General features: G+C 43.6%; 1 protein-coding gene across 8 annotated transcripts in view; it reads left to right on the forward strand.

Annotated features, from left to right (window-relative positions):
- Window positions 1-22,874, forward strand: part of CHST1 (carbohydrate sulfotransferase 1) — a 34,766-nt gene extending 11,892 nt beyond the window's left edge. For 4 of the 8 annotated variants that reach the window (XM_083464996.1, XM_083464991.1, XM_083464998.1 and 1 more), the window contains exon 2: window positions 20,884-22,874. In XM_083464996.1, the coding sequence (XP_083321122.1) occupies window positions 20,928-22,193 (1,266 nt within the window). In that variant the 5' untranslated portion in view covers window positions 20,884-20,927 and the 3' untranslated portion in view covers window positions 22,194-22,874. Of the gene's footprint in view, window positions 1-13,174; window positions 13,223-18,384; window positions 19,010-19,688; window positions 20,284-20,883 lie in introns of those variants that run through there. The other 4 variants (XM_083464992.1, XM_083464995.1, XM_083464997.1 and 1 more) reach the window with 3 other exon arrangements.

Consider the following 22,874-nt stretch of genomic DNA (forward strand, 5'->3'; position numbering starts at 1 on the left):
AAAATAACCGGGGCACCTTTTAAAGCAGGATTTACCAGGTATGCTTCAAAGAATGCATCCACACTAGTGGTACAGGGGAGTGTGGCACTGAGAAGGAAATCAGGGGATACTGTGCAAAGCAGACTGAGGATGAGGAAGAGAGGATTAAGACAGGCTGATGGTTTTGATAGTAAAGTATTTGCATTCTTTAGGATTGGAGTTAGGTATGAATGAAAATTAGGCTTATTCCCCGTAGAGGGCAAACACAGACCTTAAGAACAAGGTTTAATAGTTGCACTTTAATTTTAGATGTATGGTCTACCCAGTCCAAAGGACTGGGAGTGGGTTTCTACTAGTATTGCACAGAAGAAATAGAGCCTCTTATGCCAAAAGTTCAGTCTAATGCAAGGCATTACAAGGGGTAACATAAAGTTCCCAGCCATGTTCACCCTTACAATGAAAAGTAGGGTCTGCAGCCATTTGCAGCATGTACTAAGAGGGAGGACTCATAGCTCAGTGGTGGAGCATCTGCTTTGCATTCAGCAGGTCTCAGGTTCAATCTCTGGCTTCCCCACTTAGGGCTGGGAGCCAACCCTGCCTGGAGAGCTGCTGCCAGTCAGTGTAGACAATACTGTGCAAAACAGACCAATGGTGTGACTTGTTATACAGCAGCTTCCTCTGTTGCTATGTGATGCTTTTTCCACCTACTGATTCCCTCCTTAAGTATTTCCCTGGCTTAGGTCGCTTCTAGTTTTGGAAGCCAGCTGGTGTGTATATGTGTGCAGAATGGCCAGGGAGCAATTTCAGGGAAGAGCTGAGTGCAGGAGGAGTTTAGGGAGGTGGTTCCCACTTTCTGATTCTCCCCAGCAAGTCTGCCCCTGAATTCTGCAATATGTTGGAAAACATGGGTCTTGGGTATGTTTCCCAAGAATGCCTATTTTGGTTCCTTAAATAAAACTTCTCTGCTGTTACTTTTTCCTTTATGATATTTTGAAAAATGCTTATTGGGAAATGCCAGAGATTTAATTCAGGGACACCTTTTTATCGGGTGAACAATAGTATGATGTGGCTCTGAGGCACATCTGGCAAAAAGGCTGCAAAGTATCTCTGCTGTTCTTCACACTTCTCAAATCTGCATTGCCATCATATCCTACACGCAATCTAAAGATGTGCACCTGTGGCCATTTTCTCTCTGCTTCTCTGTGTTTGCTTTTAGACTAGGAGGTCAAGGATGGTCATGGCCTTCAAATGAAGCCACCTACCCATTTGGTTCCAAACCAAGAAATTTATTTACTTTCCCTAATCTCAGCTGTTCCAAATTCACTTGTTTGCTCAGTACACTTTGTACGAAGGGACAAATGTACCATCAAATATATTCCTACTAATTCCCTTACCTGGCACTGTAGTCTAAACCACTGAACCTCTTGGGCTTGCCGATCAGAAGGTTGGCGGTTCGAATTCCCGCGACGGGGTGAGCTCCTGTTGCTCGGTCCCAGCTCCTGCCAACCTAGCAATTCAAAAGCACGCCAAAAAGTGCAAGTAGATAAATAGGTACTGCTCCGGTGGGAAGGTAAAGAGTGATTCCGTGAGCTGCTCTGGTTTCGGTGTTCCATTGCGCCAGAAGTGGCATAGTTATGCTGGCCACATGACCTGGAAAAACTGTCTGTAGGCAAACGCCGGCTCCCTCAGCCTGTAAAGGGAGATGAGCAGTGCAACCCCAGAGTCATCTGCAACTGGACTTAACTGTCAGGGGTCCTTTACCTTTACCTTTTCTCTGGCATATCTTTCCCTATCTCCTCCCTACCGCCGCAGGCCGATTCCTCTTTCCTGAATTCCTCCTAAGGGATTTTTGTCATCCTCTAAATAATTCCTTCCACTATTAATCCAGTACCTCTTTTACTTGGGTTGAGAAACTTGTGCTAACTAAAATAAAAACTAATAAAAACTAATCCTTTGTCCAATTTTAAGGAAGAGGAACATGCTATTTAATTGCATGTACATTATGTTCTCCAAAATCATTAGTCTGTTATTGCTGTTGTTATTATTATGGCTACAGAACCATAATTCGCACAGTGAAACGAGGTGATACATACACCTTGGTAGCAAAGTTTCCCACAAGCAAGATAGAAACACAATTTCTTCAAGGACAGAGGTTGGGCATAATAAAGGGATTGAAGGAATGCACTGTAAAAAACACAAAGGAAATGTTTTTAACAGTGGGCCAGAGTGAGCACAGGTGACCTTCAAACTTTAAGTTTTATTCAGGAGAGTTGATCTGTACACTGCTTACTTCAGGAATGTGAGGGTTTAAGTTGCCTCTGGCGGGATTTGAACCTTTTAGTGCAGAATTGACTTGTGCTGGGCGTTGGTGTGGGGTGGGGAAGAACATGAACAATTCCTGTCAGGGTTGGAGTCAAGCTTTTAAATTTTGTTGGAGTTCTACCTATGTATAATGTCATGCTTTCCCACCACACACCCCTCCCTCTTGCCTTCAACTAGTATATAAAAGCAATTGTTCTCAGGGCAGTATATCTCAAGGGGCAACCTTGATCTCAGTGAAAAGGCTCCTAATTCCATGAAACTGTTTACTCTGTTTGAAAAACTGTACTTACTTCTTGAGATGAATTTAGCTAGGGGAATTTGGTTGACTGATGTGCACACAGATTTTGCCACGTAGCATGATGTGGCGCGCAGAGATGAGTGTTCTGGGCTGTTTAAACACAGGATTTCTTAGTTCGACCCCCCAATTTTTATTTATTTGTTTATTTATTGGTCTGGCAACAGCACTCTCAGCCAACAATCCCAGCAAGCACTGTCCTGCCCCTATGGTTTCTCAGATATGCAAAGAATAAAAATGTGTTTGGAATCTAACTCTTGCCATCAAGCTTTGCTATCTACCCTGCCTGCAAGGCAGCAACATTTCATTTCAGGAAACAAAGTTATCATTCAGCCAGACAGTTAATGTAGGCAGCAAAGCCACAGTTTGCTCACTTCTGGCAGGATTTTTTTTTGTGTGTGTGTGTGTATTTGCAAACCAGCAACTTCATGTCTATCCTAGCTGCCTGGTAAGACAGAGAGAACTGCCAGGAGGCCCTGCTGATTTCCAGGATGCCTCTGTTCCAGTGATAACTAATGTGAAACTGGGGCTTTGCTGCTACATATATGGGAATCAAGTAGTTTGACCCTGAAAATCTAGCCTCTTGAGCCTCGACATGTGGGAGAGTGATACGGCAACTGAGTGATGAGAGGAAGGCACAATGTGTATATTTTGGAGGCAATTTTCATTACCAATTCTTATGGAAATGCAGAGAAGAACAGTCCTAACTATACCTTCATATGGAAGACATAGGACTGGATTCAGCTAAACAGTTACACTAGAGGGGGCCAGTGCCACATGTCCCGCTAGCTCAATGGGACTCCCCCTCCATTGGCTCTAGAGGTTGGGAGAAACTCAGAACAGCACATGGAAGGAGGAGAGGTGAGTTTGTTATGTCTGGCAAGCTGAAATGCTGGTGGAACTGTTGTGATAGTAAGATGTTGAATTCCACCCATAGGTTCTGCACTTACCCATGTTACAGTTCTGCCCCCAAAAGGAAAAAAAAAAAAAAAAAGGATTGGGGTGAAATGTTTTTGATAATAGTGTGACACGAAATGATCTGGTCCCCTCTCCTGACCCTGTGCAGATGTCAACACAGTGATCTCATCCAGTGTTAGAAACTGAGATCTGAAAGCTAGGAGCTAAACAGCACCTTAAACCTAGGTTATGGGCGCAACAACGAAATGTCCAGGCGCACTTTTTTATAACAAGAATACAAAGCTGAAAATGAATGAACTGCAGCTAAAAATATTATGTTTATTTTTCACATGGTCTAGTTTTTCCTCTGCCCACCCCCCTAATATTCTTAAGAGGGTCTCTTATCCAGTCTTAAGAGAGTAGCTGGAAGTGGGGAGGCAGAAAAAGGTCCTCCTTTCCTTCCATTCTGCAGTTTTAATCTGAAATCTTAGGTGCAGTACTGTGCCCAGAGCTCAGAAACTGCTCACACTAATGAAATTCCCTGTCACAAAATGTGCCTAGGACAATGGGAGTTTCAGATATTGATCTCATCTGGTTCATTTCCCCCCATTTAACAGTTTTCCATCTGCAAAGATGCAGCTTATAGTTGACCCGTGGTATAACGAGGATTGCATGTATGGGTTGCATATGGCTAATGAGTGGGACAGAGAAACTAATCAGTTTTCACCCCCTTGCCTCTGCTGCTCTACTCAGGACCTGACAGCAGCTTCTGGAATAGATTCAGAGTTGTTGAAAAGTGAGCCTTCGTTGAAATAAAGCACTGGTGTTGGTTCCTCTAGTCTGCCTAGGGCAATGGCCTATCAAGATAGCAAGGGGACATGTACAGAAGAGGCTCATACTATTCTAGATTCCTTTGTGTCTCGGCAGAGTGAGAATACTATTGCTTTAAAAATATGCTAACAAGGCCGGGAACGTTTTCTTCATAAACAGTTTCCTAGGCAAATGGATTAATATTCCACTTCATGATCACAATCCACGTTTAAATCTATTCAAATTATTTGGCTTTTGTGATTCTGTTCTTTCTCTTGCAGATGTGTGTGCGCACACAAGCATTTGTGGCAGTGTGGAAATTGGTCCTACATGTCAGGTGGGAAAGGCTGTATTGATTGGCCCTTCTCTCATGGTTCTAGCACTTTCATGCTTACCACAGATGTGTGGGTGTGGCTGGTGTCACATGTGCTGTTTTACTGTGCTCCATGTTTCCTGGGGAGACCCTTATCTCAGATTAAAGCCTGCCAGTTCCTCAGCTTTGTAGGCAATCAAAGTTAAGAGGCAAAGGCATGGTCCAGCAGTGCAGCGGATAAAATACTGGATGTCAAAGGCCCTGAGTTAGGATTTAAGTCTTGCTTCATCACTGGGATTATTGGGGTAGCCTCATAAGTCTTTTATCTTTCAGATCCAGTTCCCCATTGGCTAAATGGGCATGAAACTGACTTGTCTCACACAGATTGTTGAGAAGCTGAATGAGATAGTAAAGGAAATGTGGCTACCTGCCCTACACCACCAAACTTGAGTGGCCAATAAAGTTATAATAACAATGCTCAACCCTGTAAAAAAAAAAAAAAAGCAATGGGCTTCACAGCAGAAGTTGCTGGAGTTAATAAATTATTCCTCCCTTGTTGAAAGGTGCTTGGTGTGCTTCTGGAATAAGACTTTGTGCAGACTAGAAGTAAATTTAAGTTTATCCTTTTTTAAATTTAAAAAAATCCCTTTTACCAAAGCTCTGGATTAAATGCACAACTGGAAGGAATTTGGAAATACACTGTATTTTTATTTGCCTGAAAGGCATGTACTGTACCGAGAAATGTTCCTGTAATTAGACATTTGGTATAAACAGGAGTGTTACTTACTGAAGGGGAGGTTGTGGTGAGTTGTGTACTGTATGTGCTTCAGATGCAGACTTAAGCCTTGGATGTGGTGAGGCGTACATTCAGGTGATGTGTACATTCAAGTGTATAAAATGATTGGAGGCTTGGCTGAATGTGCCTTGCCTGTTAGCCTGGTGTGTACCTTCTGGTAAACACGCTGCAGTTATGACTCCCAAATGCTGCAGTAGCTCTTGACCTGTCAGGCGGAGGAATTTGAATCATGACTCTGGAGTGGGCTTGAGCCATGTGTACCCTTGTGTCCCTCTCTGTGTACATAACATTTGTGTGGGGCATGTGTGTCAGCTTGTCAGGAGCTTTTATGCTCTCTTTCCTTCAGCATCTGAAGTCTCCCAGAGCTTCTGCTATTGACAATCATGTTTAGAGCGAGGCCCAAAGTCCTGAGTCACTGTATTGTTTCCATGGAAACAGACTTGTTCATTATAATCTGTTTTAGGGGTAGTGGAAAATACAGTATAGATGCTGCTAGGAGTTGGGCTGCTGCCAGAATCATACTGGCCAAAGAGATGTAGGATTTCATCAAGTTGGGTAAGGAGGGCTCATACTTTATCCACAACAGCAAGTGCAGCAGGTTGTGTTTTGTGAAACCCTGCCTCGTGGTTCAGAGACTGATATGGCTGTGTGTGCATGTGAGAGAGAGATAGACAAGCTGCACAGTTGGCAGATATGCAGCCTAATCGTGCCATTTCTGTACCTCACTTGTTGCTATGAAATCCTCCCATTCTCTTTCTCAGGATTGCTGTCAGCTAGGCAACGATTCAAAGAAGGTACCAATGTGTACGGTTGTATCTATGATGCTGGAAAGGGGAGGGGAATAGTGAAACTAAGTGCCCAGCCAACATCAGGTGCTTCAGCGTCTGTTGGGAATAGTGTGTGTGTTGAGGGAAGAGAAGGGATTCCCAAGGGAGGGTTTGTACGCTCACTATGAAAAATAAAATCTGAAACAACGAAGAAGTCAGCACGAAGCTTCAGTGAAAAATCATGTGCTAATCATTATACCTGTTTGTATTTTTTCTATCTGCCCCCAAGCCAGTGTTCAAAATGCCTGGTGGGTTGAAGTGCTTTTCCTCAGCAAGGCAAGCAACCAGTGTTGGAGGAAAGGGTGGGGGAAAACCATATAAATCTGCTCAGAGAGCAAGCTTTAAGGCAAAAAAATTAACGAGAAATATGAGCTAATGAGAAGTGTGACATTAGTGAGAGACAAAGTAGTCATCATTGCTGGAGCTTGAGGGGGATGTGGAAGGAGGGGTTGGCACACAAATTAACAGAAGCAAACAAACCTGTCAGCGATACGGTGTTTTCACATGTCTTGGGTTCTGAAATTTTTGTGCCCCTGTAAGCGCCATGACATTAAGTGAAGATTTGATGTAAGGGCAGTGTCTGATTCATAGGGCAAGAGCACCCCACCTACCCGGAGCTGAGTCACCCACACCAATCAATGAGTCGGCTTGTGGTGTTTTTCCTTCCCATTCTGCTCAGTTTGAGACGGACAGAGCCCAACTCTCTGAAGGTGGCAGTGATGGAGCTGTTTTGCTCTTGCACTTTGTAAGCTAGTCATGGCTATATGGGAAGCATATAAATAAAACTGCATATGCTTTTATTTTGTTGCCCATACCTACTCTGGGCAGGTGTGGCTTATAGTGCGCATACATGGCATGTAGCGATCTACACATGGACTTTATTATTATGCTTCCCTCCAAGCAAGAAAGCAGCAAAGTGGAGATGAAGAAGGTAACAACATGGTGTACGATTTCTCCATGGTCAGGGAAATCTTGGGTGCACTGGATTAATTACTCAGTCTACTGGATTCTATCGTTTCAGGCACCAGCTTTCAAAGATGAGAAAGATGTGTTCTGAAAATCTAAAATGATGCATGCCTCACATTATTGGAAGTCTTGCATTTCTTGGTCTAACTTTAGCTGTGCTGTGGAAATGAGGTGTTGCTTTGGCATGGTTAAAATTTGGACAGATTATGTTGGTGCACAGTATAGCCGGTAACTGGCTATATGGAGAAATGCCTACGGAGTCTGGTGGCAATCACACCAACTTGATAACATGTGCAGCAAGCCCAGGAGAAATAGGGAGAGCAATTTTAAATGTACGTTGATAAGTCTAATAATAATTAGGTAGAAAGTAAGGAGGGATGAATATATTTCTTTAGGCTGCTCTGACAACCATCTCTCCCAGGAAATAGCTGTGACACCCCCCCCCCCCCACCATTAGCAGAGTTTGTGAAGTCCAATGGCAGGCTCTAGTGTCTGAGGCTAAAGTAACAGCGCTGTTGGCACAGAGAGGCAAAAGGACTTGGCACAGCCCATCCCTGAGTGAAACAACATACTTAAACACTTTCTTTAAACATTCAGTGCAGGAATCTGGCAGTTGAGGGCTCTCCAAGCCTCCTTTGTGTCTGTAACTGAAAAACATGCAATTGTGAGGGCATAGGACATATTTATCCCTATGAAAAAGTGCAAGTGAACATTTCATTTGGCTGCAGCTGATTATTGCTCCTTGGCTGGGCTTCAGATGTACATTTGATTCTGTTTAATGTGATATTTCTGTTAGGTGGATCCACAGCAAGTTGAGCAGCCATACACAGCGAGTGCTTATTAATGGCTCTGTATCAGCCCGGAGGGGGCTCTCAAGTGGAGTACCACAAGACTCTGTCTAAAGCTCTGTGTTGTTCAGTCATTTTATAAATGACTTGGATGAGGCTATAGAAGGGGTGTTCATCAAATCTGCAGAAGACACAAAGCTGGGGGGATAGAAAATACCATAGAAGAGTCAACACCAGGATTCAAAATGATCTTGACAGGCTGGAACACTGGCCTGAAACCAACAAGATGAAACACAACAGAGATAAATGTAAAGTCCAGCATTTAGGTACAAAAATAATCCAAGGTACACATTCAGGATTGAAGAGATCTGACCCTGCAGCAGTGCATGTGAAAAATACTTAAGTAACTTAGTCAATCACAAGCTGATCATGAGCCATCAGTGTGATGCAGCTGCAAAAAAATGTTAATGCAATGTTCAATAAAAGAAACAGTGTGTCTAGTTTATAAGAAGTAATAGTTTTACTGTAGGTTGTATAAGACTGTCTCTGAAGTACTGTACCCAGTTCTGGGTACCATATTTTAAGAAGGGCATCAACACACAAGTGTGCCCAGAAGAGGTGAACAGGATGGAAGCCCAAGCCCTACTAGGAATGGGTGAAAGCACTGGGCATGTTTAGCCTGGAGAAGTGAAGTATAGTGGGAGAATAATAGCAGCTTTCAAATATCTAGTCTTATGCAGAAGGTGGAGCAGGCATGTTCCTGGTTGCTTCAGAAAGCAGGACTAATACTAACAGGTGGAAATTGCAGAGAATCAAATTTAGGTATGAGAATAATTTCAAGTATCAAGCATTAGAAGAAACTACCAAAAGGCAAGAACTATTTGCCAGTGGAACACACTGATATGGTAGGTGGTAGGGAAACCAATGTCCACACCATGGAAGGACTTGTGGATCCAGAATTGGCTTCCACAGTCACTTACGGACTCACTGTTCATGGACTGTGTTCATGGAAGACACTCGACTACGAGTGATTGCTGAAGAAGAAGGAGGGCATCCTTCCCTGGAGGTATTTAAGCAGAGGCTGGATAGCTACCAGACTCGGAGGCTTGTAGCTGCATCCTGTGTTGCAGATCTTGCATTGAGCAGTGGGTTGGACTAGATTTCATTCAAGGTCCTTTGCAACTCCATTAACACAGAGCTTTGTATGTGGATCAGCTTGTATTTTCCTAGGAATCAAGTGGCGTTATTTGAGGTCATGGCTGGCCTTGTCCTTACATGGATGGAGATGAGCATCTGCCACAGCTGAACTGAAGTGATCCTTAGCTCACTTTCCTACTGTTAACAGCAGGGGTAGCTAATCTTTTTCAGCCTAAGGGCTGCATTGCCCCACTGCATCCCCTCCGAAGAGCCACATGCCAGTGGTAGATGTCATCAGAAAGTGGTGTGGTCACACCACAGACTCAGGTACACAAGCAGGCAGACACACACACACACACACACACACACACACACACACACATGCTAAAGAGGGTGGTGCAGGGCAGGGGGATGACAAGTCTCCTTCACAGGTCATTCAGATTGCATATTGTGCATCAGGAGATAGAACCCCCATCTGTCAAGGGACTCCCCAAAAAGTGTGTGGGAGTGGCCAGAGCCCCCTTTCACAATAATCCTGCTGACTTTGTAGAGCTTTGTGCTCTGCAAGCCTCACTGGCAGAGGTGGAGCAAAGGAGTGTACTCGGAGCCAACAGATATTTGGGCAATAGACTTACCCTTCCCTCATCACAGTGCTTCTGATTGCCTCCTCCCTATGGCTCCCCCCCCTTTTAAACTCCAGTTATGTTAGTTTTCACCCAAAGCTGAGTGAGGTTATGGCTATGCTAACATATCATTGGCATTGCTGCACTGCAGCGTTGCAAACTTTACAGCTTTGACAGTGTAAGAGACTCTAGGAACTAGGGTCAGATAGTCACAAATGCAAGTCTTGCCCTGCACAGGTTTCCTTTGGTGACTTCTTTCTAAGTGCATCTTACTCAAATCAGTGTGGCGTTCTTCTCGCCAAACATTTAAGAGATTTAAAATCTCTCCTCGTTCATAAATAGCTTTCTATGATTTCCTACGGTTTCCGAGCTACCCATCTGGGCAGATACACATTATCACTGAGCAAAAAAACTATTTGCAATGGTGGTGCAGTCTTATAAAAACTTAATTGCAAACATGACAATGCATTAATTTCCTTTGAAGGTATAACACGATTTTCATTGATGTAGGATGGAAACCTCCCATAGCTGTCAAGAATACTATTATAAAGTTTATGAGAATCCTCCAGTGCTTCAATGTCAGTGAAAAATAAATGCAGGTTTCTGAGAGAGAAGGTCCTTGTATTGCCACAGTCCCTCTTCTAACATGTAATCAGGTGGATCTTTATCATCCATGGTTTGCTTTTCGCTGTTAGCACCATTTAATATAACTTGTATTGTGGAATTTCTGTTTTTATTTGAACAAATGTTTGTTCTCTCACCAGTAAGTTCATAACTAGGTTTGAAACAATAGAAATGGTGTTGTGATCTAGAAATGAAGTCCATCAAATAATGTGTTGCAGACAGTGGGAAATCAAACATGAAATAAAATTGGGCTGGAGATTTTGTAGTGAGGTTAGAGGGTAAGAGGGATTTAAAGAACAAATTTGATATTGGACTCTGCTTCAACAGCAAACTGACCTTCTCTCCCCTTCCTGTTAGATTCATGCCTATATCAACATAGGATGGAAAGTTCCAAACCTTTTTGATGATGGCTAGTCAGAAGATAGCCACCAGAGGGCATGAGACAGTGCTTTAGCAAATATACACATGGAAAGCTGGGGTTGACTGGAAGCCACTGTACTGTACTTAGGAGAGGTGACATATTGATTGTTTTATTGTTCTATTTTACACCCCCCCCCCAACATGGCAAAGAGCAAGAGAACTAAAGCTAGTTTATCTCCTTCCATCTCTTGCATACACCAGAAACCTCCTGGATCAATATTATTTAACTAAGAAGTGCTAGGCTAAATATGCTGTGGGGCTGGGACTTGAGATCCAGCTGTAAAAGAGGGTTTCTGAGTAGAGTACAATACCATGCATCTCAGAATTAATCAGGAGCTGTCATCTCAGAATTAACCAGGAGCTGTTATCCATCCATGTCTGCCTAGAAAAGTATGTGAATGCTATAAGTGAATGTTGATTCTTTTCAGGGTTTTCTCCCAATGTGGGACTGCTGACTTCTAGGGGAACAGAGAGAAAGAAGACATTGATAAATAGCAGTTGCACTTTCTTCCTGCTTTAGCACCACACAGAAGTAGTATGAGACAGGCAGCAATGCAGGATAACTGAAGAGTTCTGATGGACAAAGCCTTACATGGTTTGGGACAAGGGTATCTGATGGACCACCTTCTCCCATATCAGCCTGCTTACTTATTGGGGAAATACATGGAGAACTTCCTGTCGATTCCAAACCATGTTTGGGACAAATGGGAGACCCATCTTGGTTGTTGGACCCCGTCGGTGGAGGGTTGCTGTCCTATCGCCCGTGCTGAAGAGAGAATCAACTACCAGTCCAGTCAGCTTCTGCATGTGGAATGGTGGGGGCCCAATCATGACCTCTTGGGCGTCAAAACTTTTTGGGCTAGTCATAATTACTGTATTTTTTGCTCTATAAGACTTACTTTTTTCCTCCTAAAAAGTAAGGGGAAATGTGTGTGTGTCTTATGGAGCGAATGCAGGCTACGCAGCTATCCCAAAAGCCAGAACAGCAAGAGGGATTGCAGCTTTCACTGCGCAGCGATCCCTCTTGCTGTTCTGGCTTCTGAGATTCAGAATATTTTTTTTCTTGTTTTCCTCCTCCAAAAACTAGGTGCGTCTTGTGGTCTGGTACGTCTTATAGAGCGAAAAATACAGTATATATAAGGCTTCTGGTCTTGTTTTGCTTTTAATTATTCAGCCTTTTATTGTGCTTCACTTCTACATTAAACTGTTTTATTGCTGGTTTGTTTCTTCACCGTTGTATAATATATGGTGTAAGCCACATTGAACTATATAGGAAAGGTGAGTTTCAGTATCTTAAATAGATAATTCAGTGAACTGAGGAGTTTGACTGCTGGCGAAGTCAAACTGATGGAAGGTTACAGCGCATGCTGTGGCTGTAGAGATACAAGAGAGACATGTTTTGTTACAGTTGGGGCAGATGAAGGCATCCGGTTGTGCTGATGCAGAATGGCGTTTCTTCTGTCTGTGCTCCTCCTAGAGATCATTACTCCTCTGGTCCCTGCCATGGATGCATGACCTGAGTGGGCTATAGTTTAGTGGTAGAACTGTGGCTTTGTATGAAGAGGTTTCAGGTTCAATCTCTGGCATCTCCAGTTAAAGGGATATTGAGTTGCAGGTGAAAGCAGAGGTCTGTACCCTGGAAAGCTGCTGCCAGTCTGATTTGACAACAGTGGTTAAGATGCACAAGTCTGACCTGGTATAAAACAGCTTATTATGTATCTAGTTGGGTGCAAAAGTGGGTGGTGAAATGAAATGGGCCCTAGAGGTCGACTCTTTCAGGGGGTTAAGATTTGTGAAGGAAAGACGTGTGAAATGTTGATGCTAATTTGGTGGCATAACTTTTAACAGCGATGAAAGATTTTTAGTGAGCAGTTGCAGAAGCATTCCCAGCATTTCTGCCTCCTGGGCATATCTCAGATTAAGAGGTCTATTCATATTTGTCAAATCCCCAACTTTCTAATTCATATTTCCTGAACATGCTTGTATACAGATAATTATAGCATCCAAATACAGCAAGTGTTTGTAACCAAATAGAGCCTTTCTACTACCCAGGAGCATAATCAAAAAATTATGGTGATTCAGCCTGCATGCCTCTTGCACTACAGAATTTATATCTGTTTTGGGGAGCAATTGTGAAATAAGGCTCTGCTTTCCCACATGCAAGGACACTAAGCAGCAACATTTACTTGAAGATAAGTGCACAAAGCATTGCAGAACAGTGTCTACCTGACATGAAATGTAAATATCCATGCTATTTGATAACTAGCTTAAACATAAATTGAACAATAACAAATACATGACCCGTTGCATTATATTTAGAATGCTTGATCTTAAGCATAAAAAGTTAACTGCTGTTTTGTGTGTTCTCATTAAAAAGCAGTCTTTATGGTCTGTCGGAGGATAATGAGATCATTTTTAAACAATCGTAAGTACAGACTTGAATATGCTTGCCTTGCATTCATATACCCATTTAAACCAGGTTGTTTTAAAGAGGCACTTAGATATGGGAATGAAATATGATTGAAATAAGGAAACCGGATTATAAAAAAATTGAAACATTGCCTTTTTACTTAGTCTGTTGTTCCAGTTTAACCTCTACAGAAATGTAGATATTCAGGGCAGAGGCTGTTTGTGTGATCTGTGCACTCTTAATTTTAGGTTTGGGAGTTATAAGGCGACTGGTTGCACACATAGCTTTGAGGTATAGCTTCTGCTGATATGAAGCTTAGCCTTTGGTGCCCAGATTTGCCCAGTAGTTGGCCAGCCAAGGTTGGGTTGTTCTGGGTTAAACTTGCCATCCTGCTTTGTAGCAGGAACATCTGCTTCTTGTCTTGCAACATCTTATTTATACATTCCTCTAGGAGAAAAATGTCCGATGCTCTAACAGACTTATTGGAGCTGGGATTAAATCCTGATAAATAAAAACACTGGTGGTTGAGGCTAGCCTCTAGGCCCACAAAAGCAGCCCTGCCCTGCCCTTATATAACTGGCACAGATGAGACTGACAGCCTCTTTTCCCTTCCCTGCCTTGCCCCCACAACCCCTCCCCAGGAATGCCACAGTCTGCCAACAGCAGCGTCCTCTCTGGGGAGAAATCACCAGGAACTTTGTGCTTTTCTAGCCCCGTCAGGAATTTTAATATGCTAAAGCCACAGGAGCTTTGAGGTTGAACAGGCCCTGCATACTAACACACCCTTAGCCAATCCAGCTTCCTGAAGCTTGCACTGTGTGCAGAGATGTTGTCAACTCCAGAAATCCCCTTGCTGTGTTGTCTGTCAGCTGCTGTTCTTGCTCTCCCATCAGGAGTGGGTGGTGTTGAGCGTTAATGGGCAGCAAGGGGTGAAGGGGAGCCTGTTGAGGAGACATGAAATTTGTGCATGCATGAATTACAGCAATAAAGCAAAATGTTTGGATGTTTAAATCAAGCAATGCTCAGAGCAGCTACTGTGGATCAAAGGCAGAACATGAGCTTTTGGGGAGCAGGTAGAGGGAGGCTTCTGCACAAAGAGCGAGAGCAAAAGTGGAAAACAATTGGCCAAGGACAACATTCTCTGGGACCTGCTTGCAGCAGGGCAGTTTGAAAATATTTGGGTAAATTAATCTGGGATTTGCTGTCAGCATTTCGTGTTCCACAGTCCAGTCCTGTGAGCTTTAGCTGCTGCTGTGTAAACAGACATTTCTCACTGCAACATCCTTTGCTTGGGAAGTGGGGCACAGATGCCCCTCACATCACTAGTTGCTCAGTGTTTTCTCTTAGGGCTGCTTTGTGCATTATGCAGTGGCAAATCTGTTTACCTCCAATCACAGTTGATGGAGTTATGCAGCCGATCTTCCTGGCAGGTGTAGGTGCATAACACTTCTGTTTGAAAATGTGTTTATTGCATCCATACATTTAAAAACAAACCAGCCTAGGGGTTGCACTTCTGCTTGCTTTGCTCACATGCCATTCTCCCCAGATTAACCTTCTAGAATTTCCCCTTCCCACCCCATGGAACTACTCAGATTGTTGTTCACCTTCCCACCCCATTTCTGAAGCCACTTCTCTCTTCTGTTGTACAGTCCATCATTGCATCCCTGTTTTCATCTTTACCCCCATGTCCATGTCTTCCCCTCCATTTGTGCAACCCCACTTACACACAAGCCACCACCATGGTAACCTTCTGCATCTTCTTACCTCCCAAGCATTGCAACTACTAAGTACCCTTTCCACCTTCAGCCCATCTGTGAAGCCACCATACTCTCTCATTCTTCAGGCCTTGGTTTATCTTCACCATCACCACCACCACCATCATCATTCCCACATCTCCCTTCTTTTTTGCAACCTCCTTTGCACCCCATTTCCCCTCCCCCCTTCTTTTTCACAATTTCCCCTTGCACACAGATTTTCCCCATTTCCATTCCTTCTCCTCTCACAGATGTTGGGGAGGGGGCATTACTATTTTGCAAGAGGCCTGCATGGCATGTGGTCCACCAGTACAAACACAGAAGATGGCCTGTCATATGTCTGACAACCTTCTTGTATGCCCAGACAGGTGTGTTGGGTGGTGCATCTCAAGTTATATATGCTTGTTTTAATATAGGCCACAAGGTAGTTGGGAGGTTAAGGTAAAAACCATTGTAACCTTGAGCTCTTGAGCTAGGGTGAGAAGAATCAAATCAGAAAAATAATATATTCAGGACAGAACCATTTAATTAAACATCTTGAGTACCTCTGCAGTTGTAAACTTAAAATGATATTTCTGCTCAAGTCCTAAAACACAAATGATGATCTACATTATAGAAAAGTTTTACTACATTGGACTCACTGAGGTAATGAAGACTGATCCTAGGGCAGCCTTACTTTGGACAACTGTAATTCACAACTCTGAAAGAGATAAAAGCCAGGCAATGCTATTCTACCTTTCATAAGATTTATTTTTCTCCATGTTAGAGGTTGATCCTCAAAGAAATAGGTTCACTTACAGTGTTCCAATATGAGTAGTATTGGAACATCATTCCTCTTCACCTCCTTCATGACCATGTCATTGATACTAGTAGGATGCAGGGTCTGACTCTATGCCTGCAGAAATCAGAGAACAGATTCCCCACCCCATTTTCAACTGCATCTTGTTATGCTCTTTTTTTGTACTTAAGCACATATACCCAAGTAAAAGGTACAGGTAGCTTGCATGAATCGTTACTTTTTTGGGTAAAATACATAGAAGTAAAGACAGCTCTTTTCTCAGCTGCAGCTTCCAGGTATTTAGCAGAGAGAAAACAGTGGTGCCATTCACAACCAGCCCAAGGTATGTGGATTTTGCATTTGGATGTCTTTAAAAGGTAAGGGACCCCTGACCGTTAAGTCCAGTCACGGATGACTCTGGGGTTGTGGCACTCATCTCGCTTTATTGGCCGAAGGAGCCGGCGTACACTTCTGGGTCATGTGGCCAGCATGACTAAGCCGCTTCTGGCAAACCAGAGCAGTGCACGGAAATGCCGTTTACCTTCCCACCAGAGTGGTACCTATTTATCTACTTGCACTTTGATCTGTTTTCGAACTGCTAGATGGACAGGAGCAGGGACTGAGCAACGGGAGCTCACCCTGTCACAGGGATTTGAACCGCCAATTTTTCCTGATCGGCAAGCCCTAGGCTCCAGAGTACAATATATATATATATTTTAAAAAAATGCCCTGCAGCAAATTGTAACTTAAAACAGATTAGTTCTAAAGAGATGAGATGGGGCACTTTGAATGGGGTGGCCCCTTGACCATGCCAGGCCATGCAGTGAAGCACTGACCCTCTTCTCTAGAGGGTGGACTTGAAATGAGTCATGATAATAAATGGAATATGGTGCTGGCTTGGAATATAGAAGTGAGGTGGGTGAAGCATACCTTTGAAGTACTGTGGCTTCAATCTTGCCCTGCAGGTGATGAAACGAAAAACAGCATAAATGTTTAGCTGCCCCTTCCTTTTGCCTGTGTGTCTGGCCACACAAAAAAGAGAGACCTCCTGCTGGTGCATTAGCTGAGTTCACAGATAATCATGAGAGGGAGGAATAGGTTCAGTTGCATTCCAGCTAGCTTCAGTTTACCTGCTCTACCAGCAAAGAGGAAAAAACAATATTCTGCATGCCTCAGGAAAGCAGCAGTCTGGACGGAGTCCGTCATAAGAAGCTGAAATCATAGTTTATGAAAGAAAGCATGGTTTGCAGAGCCACAGGGGAGCAGCACGAGCTGCTGGCTGTAGCTGAGTGACTCCCCCGGCCTTCTCCATAGCTCCCTGTAATTATGAGGAAGAGTCTGTTATTGCTGATAAATTACTCCGCACTGTAGAGGAAATGAAGAGGAAGGTAGCAAGATGGGATGTGTAGGGGCCTGAATTATTAAGACATACAAGGCTTATATGGATAAGAGTGTTTCTATAATGCTAGCATATATATATATATATATATATATATATATATATATATATATATGTGTGTGTGTGTGTGTGTGTGTGTGTAAATGGTGGCTCCAGGGTAGAACAGTTCCAACAGGGTAGAACAGTATTCAGTTCTGGGAAGAGCCTCCTCTTTGTGTCTTCTGAGAAGAAAGTCACAACAAACAAGGGCTTCCTGGCAACTCCCAGACTGGACCTGCCTGTTTAGCAAGTAGTCTGACTCCCTGGGTCCAAAATGATCACTTTTTTAGTGCCTTGCACGAGAAGCAACAAGCAAGGCAGTGCCACAGAGCTGAGCTCCCAAAACTGACCTCCCAACTGCAGCATAACTGCCATTTTCTGGGGTGTGTGTGTGTGCAGGGGAGCCATGAATCTGGGTCAGTGCAGGTGCATCAATGTGAGTGCCAGATGAACTCCATTGGTGCACCCAAGCTTACCGCTCAATTCCATCCTGTTAAGTGGCAGCAACACCATGTCAGGAGACCATCTCTGTGTCAGTTCCTCGTTTTTTTACAAAAGTTTTTTATTAAGTTTTAACAAATGCAAGGTATGCAAGAAAAAATACAGGGACAAAGACAAGAAAAATATAGAAACACCAAATACATACTACAAAATACAACTATACAAACATTAAGCACAAAAATACAAAAATACATACATTAAAAACTAATAATGAAAAGAAAAAGCACATATAAGAAAAACACAAAAATTCCCTCTTTCTTAGTTTTATATCTTAAATTCACATATTTTCCTGACTTCCTCGCGCCCCCCGTTCTTGTATCCCTTTTAAAAGTTGGTTCAGCAAATTCATAGCCCATTAATTCATCTGTTGTTGGTTTAATCTTAAATTTTAGCTTATTGCTAGAACCCCAGCATTTCATTTCAATGTCATCAACATTCAGAAATTTTACAATATTTCTGCAAATAGGTTTTAAATTTTCCCCAATCTTCTTCCACTGAGTCTTCTCCCTGGTCTCGGATTCTGCCAGTCATTTCCGCCAGTCAGTTCCTCACCTCAGCAGCTGCTCGTGCCTTGCAGCAAAGTAACCTCCGACAGGTTCAGAAAATGGCCTCCAGGGAGGAAGTTGCTTCATTACCCAAAAGGCAGGGTTGCTGCTTTCCCAAGAATTAGGGTCCTTAGAGATCATGTTGATAGACTCCAATTCAAGGTATCCCAGAGGCACTTAGAGGTCTATTAATAGGGTCCAAAAGAACGGCATCATTCAATTCATTTAATCTTGAAGTGACTCAAATCACTTGAGTGTGAGAAATTATTGATTGAAGAGGGTTTTTTTCCATCCTGGAGTGATAATGGCAGCATCAATAATGGTTGATTATCCCAGATGGATGAATGGTTTGTAAAATAATAATATAATTAATAATAAATAAAATAATTCAGCTGAACAGGATCAGAACAAACTTGGTTAGAAGTCCCTCCAGACTTTCATGTTCTAGAAGTGCTACACAAGTTGTTTAACTTAATTTTAGTGCTGATAACATCTGAATAGGGCTAGAATCTTTCTCATATTTCATAAATAAGCTTCTTTGGGCTTCATTGTTTCTCTTTCTGTGTTGGTTAGATGGCTAAGAAATTGCATTTGTTTTGGTAATTAGACCTTGGATAATTCCACACCACATACCGCCAATACCTTGAGAGGTTACAGCTTGCTGTTGGACTGAGTCCATGTATGTGTGGCTGTGACTGGGAAATCTGTGTGCACATTCATTATGTATCATATCATCTGCACACCTGCCTCTTCTGATGCAGCCTTTGGTTGACACGTCACCCAAAGGTTTGTTTCTAGCAAATGAGAGGGTATAATCCCTTAAGATAAACTGCTTGCATACATCCCAGAACTAAAGACTTCTCCACCCCAGAAATGTCAGAGAAAGGAAAATCTGAACCTACTCTAAATTGCTATTCCTGGGGGTTCTGTGGTAAAACAGGCAGGCAGGCTGACAGACAACCTGACAAGTGCTAGCAGGATCATGAAGCAGTGGCTTCTAGAATATTGCCTTTGGATGTCCAAAATTATCAGTGTTAGACTGATAGTGGGATATGTTCCTGTTAGTCTTTGTTCAATGTTTGTGTACCTCTTGATGCATTTATACACCAAATATTCCCCCTTTATGTCCTTTTCCGTTTGTTTCACTTGTGAGAACCATGTGGCTTCCCTCCATGCTTTGCCCTTGGATTAGGAGTTGAGAAGAAGCTCTTCCCCTTGGAGACATTGCTAGTGTAGTGGTGGAGAACCTCCATCCCACAAGCTGAATTTGACCCACCCGAGGCTACATCACCACCCTCCCCTTCTCATGTGCTTTTAGCTGGCTGGAATGTGTCCTTGAACTGTGATGTTGCCTCTTGCTTAGATGGAGCTCTCTCTCTCTCTCTCTCTCTCTCTCTCTCTCTCTCTCTCTCTCTCCCTCTCTCTCTCTCTCTCTCTGTGTGTGTGTGTGTGTGTGTGTGTGTGTGTGTGTGTTTGGAAACCTCTGGCTTTTGTGTGGCTGGCATGTAGTCAATTGTACAAAGACACATGTCACAACTGTTGCTCCTCCCACTGCTGGCATCCTCACCCCTGTTGCTGAAGGATCCTACTTGTTAACAGGGAGTGGAAATTTACGACAGATTCAAAGCTTCCTTTCACAAGCACCAGAAGGATTCTGCGCATTCCCAGTTTTGTGTATGATTCGCTGGGAAATGCTTCCGTGTGTTCAGTTTCATGACCTCATGTGCCCCTAGGGCTCCTGTTGAATCGGCCCCTGTGGCTCCTCTTACTTGCACTCAGCAACCTCATTTACTCCATAGCCTCCCCTCTCCTTGTTTCGGTTCTATAGCATAGACACCTTTTGAAATACCTGGTGGGCTTGTGCGTGCACATCTTACATTTCAAATTGCCATATTGAGGAAGGGCAGCCAAGCTCCAGTCACTATGGAAAATGAAGAAGCCTACATTGTTTCAAACCCTTGAAGTATAAAGTGGGAATTAACCCTGGAGAGTTGTGTATGGAATCAGTTAAAAACTCTGGAAGCAAATGAGAACAGAATGGATTTTTCAGTTATCACAAGGTAAGATGTCGGTATACCTGCATAATTTCCCTCTCCCTCTCCATAGTCCTATGCACTTTCTTTTTCTCTGTGCGTGTGTGTGTGTGTGTGTGTTGTGTTTCTGTTTAACCTTCAAAGAAGCTCAGAATTGTTGATACTGGGGTGATGAGGCTGGCACACTTTACCCTTCCCTTAGCTGTCTGAGGTAGGTCAATCTAAGAGATGCTGAACTGACCCTGGGGTCTCCCGGTTTACTTTATTAGTGATTTACTTTATGGGTAACCTAGTGATTTGAACTTGGGTCTTTTAGGTCTAACTGGCTTCTGGCAATGAGGCACTTACTTTGCTCATCATGAAGTACCCCCCCTTTCCTCACCTATCCTAAGCATAGGTAAAAGCAAAGCTAAACAAATGCAATTCCACAAAGCCCCAGACTTGGCTGTTAGAACTGACTAGAAATAGATTAAGTTCATAATTTGCAGGTTTTGACATCCTTGCTTAATTTATTCTTAAGAGGTTGCAGGGTACCATGTTGTCCACCCACAAATTCAGATTTCACGGGCACATGAATTTATCTGTGGGGGTCTCGTATTCAACCCGGCTGACTCTCTTGTGTTGCAGATACTAAAGCGACCTGTGAAGAATCTCCATGAAGGTGACCAGCCATGCAATGTTCCTGGAAGGCTGTCCTCCTACTTGCTTTGGCCTCCATTGCTATCCAGTACACAGCCATCCGCACCTTCACGACCAAGTCCTTCCACAGCTGCCCTGTGCCTCCCAACCCAATGAACTGTAGCCTGAACCAGGAGATTGAATCGGCCGACCGGCTGTGTGATGAAAACCCCACCATCGCTTACAACACCTCCAAGAAGACACATGTTCTGATCTTGGCCACCACCAGAAGCGGATCCTCTTTCGTCGGGCAGCTCTTCAACCAGCACTTTGATGTCTTCTATTTGTTTGAGCCCCTTTACCACGTCCAGTACACCTTGATCCCGAAGCTGACGCAGACGAAGGGCTCCACGGACCGGCGGATCATGCTGGGTGCTGGCCGAGATTTGCTGAGAAGCCTCTACGACTGTGACCTTTACTTCCTGGAAAATTACATCAAGCCCCAGCCCGTGAACCACACGACGGACAGGCTCTTCCGGAGGGGGGCTAGCAAAGCTCTGTGCTCCCCACCAGTTTGTGAGACACTGGCGGCATCCGCCGACATACCTCTGGAAGAAGGCGACTGTGTGAAGAAGTGTGGCACTTTGAACCTGACCCTGGCCACCGAATCATGTAAGGATCATGGGCATGTTGCTATCAAAACAGTGCGGGTGCCAGAGGTCAATGACCTCCGAGCCTTGGTGGAGGACCCCAGGCTCAATTTGAAAATCATACAATTGGTGAGGGACCCCAGGGGCATCCTGGCTTCCAGGAGTGAGACATTCCGAGACACTTACAGACTTTGGCGGATCTGGGATGGCACAGGCAGGAAGCCCTACAACTTGGACGTGACCCAGCTCACCACCGTCTGCGAGGACTTTTTGAACTCTGTTTCCACCGGGCTGAACCGGCCGCCTTGGCTCAAGGGAAAATACATGCTGGTGAGGTATGAAGACCTGGCCAGGAATCCCTTAAAAAAGACCGAGGAGATGTATGAATTCCTTGGCATTCCCATGGACAGCAACGTGGAACGATGGATACAGAACAACACTAGGGGAGATCGGTCCGCGGCGAAACACAAGTACGGGACCGTCCGGAACTCGGCGGCGACTGCAGAGAAGTGGCGGTTCCGGCTCTCGTTCGAAATTGTGGCGTTCACGCAGAACGCGTGCCAGCAAGTGCTGGTACAACTGGGCTACAAACTGGTGTCCTCCGAGGAGGAATTGAAGAACCTCTCCATCAGCCTGGTGGAGGAGAGGGACTTTCTGCCCTTCTGGTAATGCAGACATTAGGGACTCGTGTTTTAATGCTGATACGAGCCATTTCTAACTATTGCCTTATTTTCCTTCTTCCCCTCCTACTCTCTGAAATTTGCACTAATTCTTTGAATGGAAGTCTCCAAAAGAGTTAACATGAAGAAGGTGCCCCCGCTCTCAGACCATAGTATGGATTATGAGTATTGGGTCTCTTAAGAACAAGAGCTAAAAACACAAACTGCGGATGGGTAGCAATGTTTACAAATCACACACACGTAACAATGTATAAAAGGGAAAAAAGTAACCCTCAGGCTTTCCACACCGAAGGGCACCTGAGGAATTATACTTTTGCACTGTTTACTTTTACAATGTAAGAGATAACTATAACTATATATATATAAATATATATATATATATGTCTAATTTATGAATAGTGTTGTCATCTCCCACCTAACTCCTCCTGATTATGAGCAGGTTTTACTGTTAGCTGAATGTGGAAAAGTCTCCTTGTTTTAAATCTTGTTTTGATATGTCTGAGTCATGTTATCAGGCTGGTCGCTGATCCATGGTTTGTTGAGTAACACCTATGACATTTATTTGTGCCAAAAAAATAGAAAGGAAGGAAGTGGTTTGCTGAACATCAACAACAATACCTTAATGCTTTATCTCTGTGTTTTCTGCAAATAAATAATACAATAAAATCAA

This window comes from Podarcis liolepis, assembly GCF_965112155.1.
Source record: "Podarcis liolepis genome assembly, chromosome: 1".
NCBI lineage: Eukaryota > Metazoa > Chordata > Lepidosauria > Squamata > Lacertidae > Podarcis > Podarcis liolepis.